General features: G+C 54.8%; 1 protein-coding gene across 2 annotated transcripts in view; it reads right to left on the bottom strand.

Annotated features, from left to right (window-relative positions):
• Positions 1–1,208: 1,208 nt before the first annotated feature.
• MGAT5B (alpha-1,6-mannosylglycoprotein 6-beta-N-acetylglucosaminyltransferase B) overlaps positions 1,209–11,765 on the bottom strand; it is a 64,770-nt gene continuing 54,213 nt past the window's right edge. For both annotated transcript variants that reach the window (XM_048323582.1, XM_048323583.1), the window contains 5 exons: positions 11,330–11,476; positions 9,810–9,926; positions 3,627–3,701; positions 2,924–3,198; positions 1,209–1,833 (listed from right to left, as the gene is read on the bottom strand). In XM_048323582.1, coding sequence (XP_048179539.1) covers positions 1,635–1,833; positions 2,924–3,198; positions 3,627–3,701; positions 9,810–9,926; positions 11,330–11,476 — 813 coding nt within the window. In that variant the 3' untranslated portion in view covers positions 1,209–1,634. The remainder of the gene's footprint in view (positions 1,834–2,923; positions 3,199–3,626; positions 3,702–9,809; positions 9,927–11,329; positions 11,477–11,765) is intronic.

Here is an 11,765-nt window from a genome sequence, read left to right as displayed (position 1 = left end):
TGGAGCTGAAGATGATAAATTGCTCTGGGATAACAGCAGCATCTCCGGCTCATCCAGGGCAGGATGTGGCCAGGCTCACATGGGGGGTGCCCAGAGGACGCAGCACCCTGTGGTGTCCCAGGGACACAGCAGGGATGTGGTGAGGGCAGCTGGGCTCTGCCTGATGCTGCAGCACATCTGAAGGAATGGGATTTTCTCCCAAAACCTGGCACAGGGAGGACAGGCTGGAGGTGCCAGGGGGTGTGGCAGAGCTCCAGTGACCTCATGCACTCATCCTGCCACTGCTCTCCATCAGTCACCGTGAGTCAGAGCGACAATTCCGCCAGGGATCCCGCAGTGACAGCGCCAGGCCAGGCTGCCACCCCACCAGCCTCCCTCGCCATCCAGGCCAGGAGCAATTCCATGCAGGAAAGGGCTGAGAAGGAGTTTCCAGCCCCTGACTTTCCAGCCACATGTTTTATGGCATGCAGGAATCTCCCTATTCCTCTTTCCGAACAGCAGGAGGGCTGAGCACCAACCTTACAGCAACACCTTGTCCTGGTGAGCAACCCTACAAAAACGAACCAGGTCACTCCAGCCAGCACCAACCCAGCCAGGGGATGTGCCAGGAGGGGAAACACCAGCAGTGGGGGGGAAAATACCCCCAAAGCAAGAGGAACAGCACTAAGGAAAGTTGAAGAAGCGAAGTTCTATGGAAGATGATTTCTTGGAACTCTCCTCTTGCTGGGCTGGCAACATCTGGGGCACACCGAGTCAGGATGTGGCTCTTCAGCTGCTCTGCCCTCGGTCAGCGCCTGCCAGGAATTCCTTTTGGGTGCTGCAGCACATCCTCCCCTCTGCCCACTCACCTGCATCCCGAGCAGCCCCTGTGCCCTCACCACCGCCTCCAACCATCCCTGGGGAGATGTTCAGCTCCGTGCATGGCCCAGCAGGGTGAAGAGCAGCCTGAAGGCTGGGGGGATCACTTTGGGCACCTCTGCCCTGCCCAGGGACCAGCAGCCTTCCCAGGAGCCCACCCCAGCCCCTTCTCAGGCTGTTCAGCCCACGCTGGCTCTTCCTGGGGGTACCAGGGGTGCAGTCCCCAGTGTGTCCATCTAACCCAGCCACTCTCCTCGTGCTTTGTTCTCCCCCGGCTCACCCAGGACAGGCACCAGCATCACCCCTGTCCCCTCCAGTGCATTTCCACCCAAGAGCTCCCACAGAAGGGCTGGGTGTGGGTTCCCCTTTAATTTACCACTTGTCAGGGGGAGGGTTAAAAAAAAAAACTCAATAAATAAAACAACTTAGGATGCTTGAAGAAGATGAAAACCCTGAAACTGCAGTCTGCTGGTGGCTTGTCCCATTGCCAGAGGAGGGGAAGGGTGTCCCCAGCCCCCCTCTCCCCACCACCCCATCCCAGTGCCACCAGGTCCAGGTGGGTTCGGATGCGGTCGGACGATGCTCCTCGGGAAGAAAATGACTCCAAAGTTCAGGACACGGTCGTTCACGGCTGGCTGGTGGATGAAACAACCCCCAGAGTCTGACAGCCCCGGCTCACCCACCGGGAGGGACCTGTCCCAGCTCCTCGGCTGCCGCAGAGTTCTGAGGAGAAGCCGCTCGGTGCCCGTGTCACAAACGCGGTGGGGACTCCCCTGTCACAAGCAGTCCCTGCACAGAGCCACCTGTCCGTGGCGGAAGTCGCGGCAGGGGCAGAGGCGCCGGTACTTGGTGTTGTAGCCGGCGCAGCTGAAGAGCAGCGGCTCCTTCTGGAGGTAGCACTCATGGACGTTCTCGGCCACCGCAGGGTACAGATGGTTCATCTCATACTCGGTGCTGTCGCAGGCGATGCTGAGCCTGGGAGCCAAGGAAAAGCTGCGTCAGGTCAGGTGAGAGGGATGCCAGGGGGGTCACTGAAGGGTTTTTGTCCTTTTTGGGGAGGTTCCTTTGCTAAAAGTGGGGACAGATCTTTGGTGATCTACGTTTGCCACCCCTTGGCTACACGTGGGTGCTCAGCCCAACACACCATGCAGGAAGCGGCGACCCTGGCAACTCAACCCCACAGCCCAGAGATTGCCCCAACCCACAGATGGCTCAGCATCACCCACAAAACCCCACCCAAATTTTAGGAGTTGGACTCATTGATCCTTGGGGGTCCCTTCCAACTCAGGATGTTCAATGGCTCTTTTACAGCCCCGTGCTGACCAGAAGCTCTGACCACTCTCCATGGGCACCTCCCACTGCAGACAACATTCCCTGGAAGGGACAGGGGATCAGTGAATGCCCACATGCTCCCTGTTAGCTGGGATTAGCCAGAAAACTGGGGTGGGCATCAGCAAAAGCCCCGAGGAGCAGCAGAAATGCCCAGTGTGGGTTTTAACATCCCTCCCCTCCCAGCCGGAATAGCAGCCCTGGCATCGCCCTCCCACCAACCCTTCTCAAGTGACGAGTCCCTGAGCCAGCTCGCTCTAAGGTCTGGAGGAGGACAGGCAGGGGGAAAGAGTGAAATCCAAGCCCCAGCTCTAATTTATCATATAAAAATGTCAGCGGGACGCGCGGCGCCTGCCTGACCAGCGCGACAGCACCGGCAATGCTCGCATTTTAATTGCCCACAGAGCAGCACGGAGCCCGGTGGCAGATTTATACTCTATTAAAACTTCACCAGTGTGTGCTCAAAATGCAGTTTTATAGAGAGAGACATTAAAAAGGACAGACAGGGAGAGAGTGTGCGGGAGGTGGAGAGGAATGGGATGGGAGAGAGGCAGAACCGTGCCTGGAAACGCTGCTGTTGCCTGCTGAAGTGCCCACTGCCATGGGCATGCAGGGTCATCAGTGGGATTTTGGCAGGGGGGACAGGAGGAAAATGGGTGCTGGGGATGGGGGGAGCAAAGGGAACATCATCTGGCTGGTGGCCCCCCATAACCTCACTGAGAAGGCCCCAACTCACTGGAGAAACACCTCCTCCTTGTTGAGGAACCTGAAGAAGGTGGGCTCGCAGACCAGCCCGTGCCGCCGGCACGTCTCCGTGCACGTGTGCTGGGGCTCCGACACCCACACCTGCAGCGACGCCACCGGGGGCCACGCCTGGGGCACCCGCCCGGCGCTGGGAGACCACACCAGGTGGGTGGCATTGGGGGACAGGGCCAGCAGGCTTGGAGGGCTTTGCATAGCAGGACTCTTGGTCTTGGGAGATGGAAGAAGAGATGACGTGGTGCAGAAATCCTGGTGGGAGAGGAGATAACGGGTCAGTGCCCTGAGATGTTAACAGTGGGGAAGGGAGGTTGCTGGTGAGACACTTGGGATGATGAGTTTGCTCATCAGGTTGAGGTCACCTGCATGCATAGATGGCATCTCCTGCTGTGGGGGATGAACCTCTTCTTCCCTCACCTCTTCTTCTCCCAGTGCTGCCTTATTCTCTGCAGCAGAAAGGCCTTGACCCAGCCCCAGCACCCCCAGGTGTCCTCCACCAACCCCCAGCACCTTTGGTCCACGACAAACCTCCCCCAGCCCCATCTCCTGGTGCTCCCTGCGATCAGGGCACTGGCTGCACAATGCCCATGGGAGAGCAGGGAGGTTCCCCAGGGAGAGGAAGGAAAGTTGGCCACGAGGACAGAGATGGTTCCCTAGGGAGGACAGGGATTCTCCCCAACCTGGTGCTGAATGTAGGCGTGGATCCGCTCCAGCATCCCCTCGCAGGTGTACTCGTAAGGCAGGTAAGGGTCCACCTGTGGAGGGCAAGAGCAGAGCACAGGCAGCAGGTGGGAACAGCTTTGCCCTGCCCCTGAGGCAGCAGCACCTTGGGCATGGCTCTCCCACCCACCAAAGCCCATGGCCCACTAAAGCAAGCAGGGAAGAAAAAAAAAGCCTCGCAGGCCATGAAGTGATAGAAGAAGAGAGAGGAGTACTTTGGGTTTGACCTATTGGTGAAAATGAAGCCACGCTGTCCCACTTTAGTCCCCCTTTCCTCCACTTTCAGTAAGTTATAAAATCAAATCAGTTTTCATCCAATAGGTCACTTCAAATTAAGGCATGAACTGTTGCAGCCTGAGAAACTCTCCGCAGCTGTGGGCAAGGGAGGAGCAACCTTAAAGTACAGGGGAGGAGGTAGAACTGGAAAAGATGCCAAGCTAAACCAGAGCAAGAGCATCTTAGTGCTGCCCCAGGCCTGGTCTGGCATCCTCTGTTGCCCAGACCTCAGCACAGCTCTGCCCACTCGGAGAGGAAGGTCCAGGCTCCGACCCACAGAACTGGCCAGTGGAAAGGGCAGGGCTGGGGCTGGCTGTGCACAATAGAGGGGAAAACATCTCCCTTTTCCCACTGCCATGCCGAGGGTTTGCTGCCCAGCACAGGTGGCTTGGATGGGGTGGAAGCCATCGTCTCTGCCAGCCCCAGGGGCTGGGGCAGGGAGGCAGGAGCTGGGTGGGCACTGGGACGGAGCAAACACTGGTGATGGATGTCAGCGCTGTCACTGCACCTCCATGTCCAGAACTGCTCTCTACAGAGTCAGCAGTGCTCAAACCATGGGATATTTTCAGCGTGGGTTACAAAATGCTCCTGGTCTCCAGGAGGCTCTGCTTGCCCTCACTTCCCGACACCTCCCAGTTCTGGGAGTCACCTCAGGTCCTGGCATGGCAAACCTCCTCCTCTGCACTGTGGCTCAGCAGTGTCCCCACATGAGCTGGCACATGTGGTGGCACAGGTTCCAGGGCAGGCAGGAGAAGGCAGCCAGGCTCTCTGCCCTCAGCAGGACCAGTGCCTGACCATTGCTCCCAGGTCTGCAGTGATTTTCCCCGTGGGAAGAGCACTGCCACGAGGGCTGTGCCTGATGTCCCCCTTCCCTCTGGAACAAATTAATTTTTAAGGAACTTTCTGCCCTGGGAAGACATACTTTTCCACAGCCCCTTATTTTTCCAGAGAGATGTTCCATGAGGTGCAGGAGGTGGGTGCATGGAAGGGGCCAGTCCTGGGACCCCCTTTTACCCTGTGTATCTCTGCAGAGCTTTATTCAGAAAGATTTTAAGCAAAACCACCCAAAGATAATTAATCCAGAAAACACTGCTGCTTCTATTTTCTGAGCTCTGCACTTCCAAAATAGCCATTTCCTTTTGAAGTACCTGTCAAAACCAAGCTCAAAGGCTCAGTCTGCTGAGAACCCTCTAAGCATCTCCCTGCCATAAATATCCCACCTGAGATCTCAGGCAGGCTGGAAATCACAGCTGCTCCATCTAATTACAGATGTGCACGCTAATCAGGGCTGACACAGTGACAGGCACCGATCCTGCCTCTGAATTCCTGATGGGCTCTCAGCTAACTGGGGCAGAGTCCTCACAAAGCAAAATTGCCCATCTCAGTTGTGCAGAGCCAGGTTGGGTGCTGGGGCTGCCTGGCACCAGTTTGGGGGAGACAAACCACCCCTTGCTCAGCATCACCAGTGCTCAGTCTCATGTCACCACTGCTTTCATGGGGGGCTTTTCCCAGCACCCCCTTTCGCCAGGCATAGTGCAGTCATAATTCCAGAAACAACCTCATCCCCCAAAACGCTGCAGCACATCACACAAAACCTCCTTGTGCCTGCACCTGTGTCCAGAGGTGATGCTCCAGGTGCAATCCCACCTCTCCACAGGCTCCCAGGGGCCTTGTGGGACCCATGGGCATCAGGAGTGGGCTGGAGCCCGCTGCAGCCCCTGCTCCTGCAGTTCCTCTCTCTCAGGGGGTCCCCCAAAGACTCTCACTTCCCCCCGCTCCCCTCTCCAGGTCTCGTTAGGATTCAGCTCGTGCACTCAGGACTGAGAAAATGCCAATTTCGAGAAGATAATTGTTTAATTAAAATCTGACAGGCTCGGCCTCTTCTCCACAGCTTCATCCTTAATGGCACTCCTCACATCGGGAGCTCAGGATGTCCCCAGAGCTCTGGGAGGGAGGAGGAAAAGGAGGAGGGGGGTTCTGAGGTGGGGATCACTGCATCCCACTGCAGAATGATGCATGGGATGGCATGGGAGGGAATGGAGGGGTTGGTAAGATGGACTTTGCCATCCTTTCCCCAGGTGGGGAACACAGAGCCAGAGCCTGGCAGCCCCAGTGCTCTCTCCATCAGCCCAACAGGGAGTTACTGGTGTCCCATGGGGCTGTCACCACGAGAGCTCTGGGTTTAGAGTCTCCAGCTGGAAGGGAGTCCTAAGTCTCCTTCATTCAAAAGGAAAAGAAATCGGGGAGAAAAAAACCTGAACGTCATCAGACAAATAAGTAGAAAAATAATGCAATTCTGTGCTGGCACGTAACAGCAGGCTGGAACATTTTAACCAGCTATTTTCACTGTGATGTTTAATGTGCCACTCTTTCAGGCATAGTCTGAAATGTATAATTTTCCATTATAGTCCCGTATGTTTGACTTTAATATAATGAAGCCTTCTCCCTTCACTACGCCAGAATATTGGGTCTATTAAATTGCTTCTGTGAGGATTGGTTTTGACAATGGGAAAAGCTGAAGGCCCAGAAACTGGTGGTGCTTGCAAGCCTCTCTCCTTCTCTGGCCTCTAACCCCTGGATAACAGATGGAATCCATCACTGGGACAAAGCCTCCAGCATCACCTTTCCCAGGGGGACACCACTTGTCTCTCTGCCCCCTGTCCCCGTGCCCAGATTTGATCTCTGGGGTAGAGGGGTTTGGTGCTTCCCTGTTTTTAATTTTCCTTATAAATAGGTCAGGGATGCAAACCACCAGGGAAACCCAGAACCGCTCTGAGTGAGATGAATGGCAGGGACACAGCCTGCCAAAAACCTTCCCCAGCAGCTGGAGGGTGACCTGGAACAGGTGCCACCTCTGAAAGGACAAGAGAAGGGAGCACAAGGGCTGCTCTTGGGGGAAAAAACACAGATTGCAAACCCAAGCCACGTCCCAGGCATGATTCAGCTCTGCCTCCAGAAGGAAGAAGTTTCTTTCAGGCAGAACTAGGTTGGGAGGGATGCCGGCTGCATCCCAACTGCTCTCTCTGCACAAAGCCAGCAGCCAGCCCTGAACTTGGGGAGCTCTGCCAGCCCAGCAGAAGCTGTGGGATGGCACAGCCTGCCCCCAGCTGCAGCCCTGGGTGTCAGCAGGAGAAACTGGGGTGCTGCAGTGACACTGAAATATTGCTGACAATCAGCAAATCCCCCCCAGACCAAAGCAGGGGGAGCTTGTTGTCAGCTCGACCACACCAGAATTACTGCCAGGTTTATGCACCAGCTCCCAAATCCCCAGACATGCTCCCAGCATCGTGGTTCCCAGTCCCTGGTCCCCAGCACAGCTTCCACCTGATGGCAGACCCAGTTTTCCCACAGCATCCCATATCCCCCAAAATGTCTCACTGAGTTCTGGCCTAGAAGATGCAAAACATCTGCGGGATATGTGATTTTTCTGTCATACAACAACAAAAAAAAATCCCTAAATAAAATCGATTTCAGGTCAGTTTTCAATTTTCAATGTTTTCACCCATCAAGGAGGGGGAAAGTGCTGTGTTTCACGTTCAGTCTGTCTGAGTTGGTGAAGCAAAGGGAAATGCATCATTTCAGATCCAGCATTCCTTTCAATAAATTGGCAGGGTATTTCCAAACAAAGGCAAGCAGATGGGAAACAAAACCATGGTATTTCATTCCAGTAATTTTGAAATGAAATGTTTTGACAGAAAAAAAATAAATTGATGGTGGTTACTCTGAAACACAGACAAATTTATTAGATATTCCAATAACAGAACACCCCATTTTGCCTTCAGGGGAAAAATATAAAAGGAATCAGTAAAATAATTTCTCCAAACTCCAGTAACTGGCTGGGAAGAGGAACACTAAATTGCCCAGCTACCATCTTTCTGCTGCTCCTCCTGCTAATGTCCTTGTTTTCAGTTCCTGCTGTAACAAACAGTATTTTAAAGACAAGATACCCAGGGACTCCTGGAGCCAAAGCCCATAATAAGGCTTTTAAACCTGTAAGGTAGGTCAATTTTTAGGTTTAATTGCCTTGACAGCATCTCTAATAAAGCAGACCTTTCTATTTAAAAGATGAAAAGCTGGGGGAGGCGGGGGAAGAGGCTGCTGTAAGTTATTCACACTCACTCCCTGCTCTGCTCTGGGAGGATTTATACAATGTCTGTAAACCCCCAGAGAGGTGAGTTGTGGATTAACTCCTCGGTGGGAAGGAATCCCTCCTCTCCAGAGCGACCCCGTGTCGCAATGCAAATGGGGCCTCAGTGACTGGAGCTGTTCATCTAAGGCAAACTTAGGGCTTCCAGCAGCTGAGGGTAATTCCAGAGGCTGGGATGTTTTGTGGGAGGGGACCACGGGGTGGGGATCCTGATCCCGGAGTGGGAATGCGGAGAAGAGCTGAGACAGGAGCTTGGTTTGGGGCAAAACGGGGGTGGGCACAGCAGCAGCACACTCCAGTGAGTGCCCAGTTCTGGATACCAGCTCCTCCTGCCCAGTGCCCATCACACCACCAAACCCTTCCCTAAAGTCCTTTTCAGTTCTTTAATTTTTAACCAGACCATTAAGCACAAAAATGACCTGGTGCACATCCAGTCAACACTGCAGCAGCACAACACAGCTGCCCAGGAACCAGCACAGCCCTTTCCCCATCCTCTATCTCACCATTCTTTAATTATTTTAGCAGCACAGCAGCACCAGGCTCCATTATTTTCCTTCTTCTCTTGTGGAAAAACTGAAAATCTCCTTCTCTCTCCCAAAACAGCTCCCAGCCTCACGCCCACAGCAATTCCTTCACTTCAGGGCTGTCTCCAGCCCAGATGGTGGAGGGTCAAGCTCTGACAGCTGGCCTGGCAGCACAGCAGCAGGGATGTCATTATTTTTAATTTCATTCTAATCGAGATACGGGAATGAATGTGCAAAACAACAACTGTTTTCCTAAGTCGGGTTTGATCAGTCTTTACAAGTTCACAGAGAAAATGAGAGTGAGGTGAAGAGCTGCAGTGATCACCCTCGAGGAGGTGAGACCCAGGGTTATGGCATGGCCACAGCACCTGAATCAGGTCCCCAGACTGTCACAGGCACCCACCTCTGCAACTCCTAATGCAGGGAAAAGCAAGGACGACCCTTCTCTGACCAGCACCACACCTTTCCCCCCAAATCCCACCCAGCACCGTGAACCCTGAGCCCCCACAGCCCCAGGCAGAGCCCAGGTTCCACAGCACACCCCTGTCCTCTAGAGAGGATGGCTCATCCCAGGCGAAGCAAATTGCCAGCAAAATGGCTATCAGCACTTTCCTTCCCTCCAGGAAAACTGACTTTAATAATCTGGACAACTTGAAAGGCTCCTGCCACCGGGCAGGAGGTAAATATTCATGAGGAGCACTTCCAGAGCGAGCACAGCAGGAGTGCTGCCTTCCCCGGGGTTCTCCCCTTCCTTACATCCCTCGCAGAGGCAGCTCCTGAAGTTATTCCTATCGATTGGCTCCATCCAAAGGTAACGATCAGTGAAATGGGGGAAAGGCGGGCGCAGAGGGCTGTGGCTCTCTGGGTTTATCTCTGTATCACACCAGCTCCCAGAACTGCTCTGCATCTCCAGCAACCTCAGCCTCCTGCTCCCAAACCTTATCTGCCTTATCCCAGCCTCCCCTCGCTCCAGGGATTCCCAGGGGATCCCTCTAAGGCACAGCTCTGCCCTGGGGAAACACCTACAATGCTCTGTGCCAAAGCACGCGTGTCCCTGGGGGAAAAAATCCAAAGCAGAATGGAAGAAGGAAAAGAAATTAATGTCTGAAAAGGAGAGCCAGGCTCCAACACCTGCTGCTGCTGCTTGTCCAAACCCAGCAGCGGGGAGGTCACCCCAAAAGTGCTCCAAGCTGTACCTGTGTCCTCATGATGGTTTTGATGGCAGCTTCGAACTCCTCGGAGTTGTTGTAGTCAACAGTCCACACGTGGGGCTTCCCAATGAAGTCTTCAGCATATGGGTGTTGGGAGGACACCTGAAACACAGCGGGGCCAGCTGGATTTTGCAATCCCTGCTGGAATGCTCACAGCTGGATGGCAGAGAGGAGCAGCAGCCTCACAGACACAGTGGGGTTTGACCCACTGCAATAGGCAGTGCTGGAAAAAGGTTTCCTCTGGACCCAGCTGCTCCCCAGCCTCAGGATGATGTGCTAAAATTCCCAACAACACTGAATTCCTTTTGCAGCCCGGAGTGTCTCCATCTCTGTGACACGGGTACAATTTAACCTTGACCTGAGCCATTCTGTGGGTCTGGAGGGCAAAAATGCACCAAAGCAGGAAAGGTGCGTGAAGGCGCCACATTTCCCAGGTTTGCCATCTCTAGGAACAAGGCAGGGACAAAATTCAATGCCACTGAAGGCTGGGAAAGCCTGGCACTGGGAGAAAGCAGTGCTGGAAGCTGCATCTCCTGATGCCACAGGCAGCCCCCACACTGGAGCTCCACAAGTAATGACATCCTGGCTTTTCCCTGGGCTACCCACACAGGTGATTTTTGGGGATCTACCTCTTTTGTTTTCAGCCCTGATCTCCTCCGGGAAGGGAAGACAGAGGGTGCTGAGCAGAGGAGGTGTTTTGGGGGCACCACAAAAACATCACAGAGGGGCCTGAACGCCTGCCAGCTGGAGGAGAAGAGCTGTGTGTTTTATCCTCCTCGTTGCTGTCCTTCCTCATTTCTCTCCCGGCAGATTGATCACCTCTTTCCCCTCCAGCACATAAACACCCTGAGGCATTTCACAACCCTCGCCCCCGGCTGCCACCCGGCTCCAGGCTGAAGTACAGCCACAGCCCCACCAGAATGGGTGCTAACACCTAATTCGGGGGGTGCATGGGGCAGACAAGGGGGGGCACGACAGCCCAGTCCAGCTGCACAGTCCCCCAGCTCGCTCCCTGCTCAGCAAGGGAGCCTTGCACCGCATTATCCACTTTATTAATAATAAAAGAGGCAATTTTCTCGAGCCTTTAACTTTTAAAGAGTTCCTGCTCTACTTAGATTGAATTCCCAGCGATGGGCAAGCCTGGGAGGGGTTTCATAGCCCTGCCACACTGTGCAGGGTCCCAGTGTCCCTCTGGGTGGACAAAGGGGTGAGCAGGGCAGCATCGCTCCGGGTTGGGAGCAGGGTGTGCAGGGGATGTGGATTTGGGCTGGTGGGGAAGGAGCTTGGGGTGCAGCAGAAGGCTCCTGCACCACCTTCTCCTTGGAAACCCCAAACCTACAGCAGAGCCCCTTGCATCCAAGCAAATCTCCCAGCTGCAGATATCCACTGAGGAAACCTTGCATGAAAATAAAAGTAACCTCAGCACAGCAGCTGCTCTTCCCTAGGCCGGCCCAAGCCCTGGTGCACAGCGGGGTGGCCCCATGCGGCCCCCACACCACACTTGCCTCTCTGGACGTGGGCTTCCCGCGGAAGAACTCGTGGTTGAGGGAGCTGTGGGGAGGGTTGAACCGTGCCTGCAGGAAAACGCAGCCGTTGGCGATGGCCTCCAGCGGGGCCGGGCCCTCGTAGGGGAACCCAAAGCCAATGAAGAGCTGCAAGGCAGAAACCCAGTGCTGGTGAGTGGTTTTTTTCCCCACAGGGAAACCTCCCAGACAACCCACCAGCATCCCCTCTGTGCTGCTCTGCTCCTGCACGCCGAGCCTTTGCTGCGGTTCGACAAACAGTGCTCAAAATTCCCCCTGTTCCACAGCTCACAGCCCACTTTGCAGGGCCATGGGGTGTCCAGGAGCTGCAAGTTCCCTCCTGGTGCTTACAGCCATCACTCTGGCCCTGTGTGGAGCAACATTGCTTTGCCAAAGCTGTTTAGGCTGGTAAATCAGG

The sequence above is a fragment of the Corvus hawaiiensis genome, chromosome 19, assembly GCF_020740725.1.
Source record: "Corvus hawaiiensis isolate bCorHaw1 chromosome 19, bCorHaw1.pri.cur, whole genome shotgun sequence".
NCBI lineage: Eukaryota > Metazoa > Chordata > Aves > Passeriformes > Corvidae > Corvus > Corvus hawaiiensis.
The sequence above is the reverse complement of the archived record's forward strand: the minus strand, read 5'-3'. Positions and strand labels throughout refer to the sequence as shown.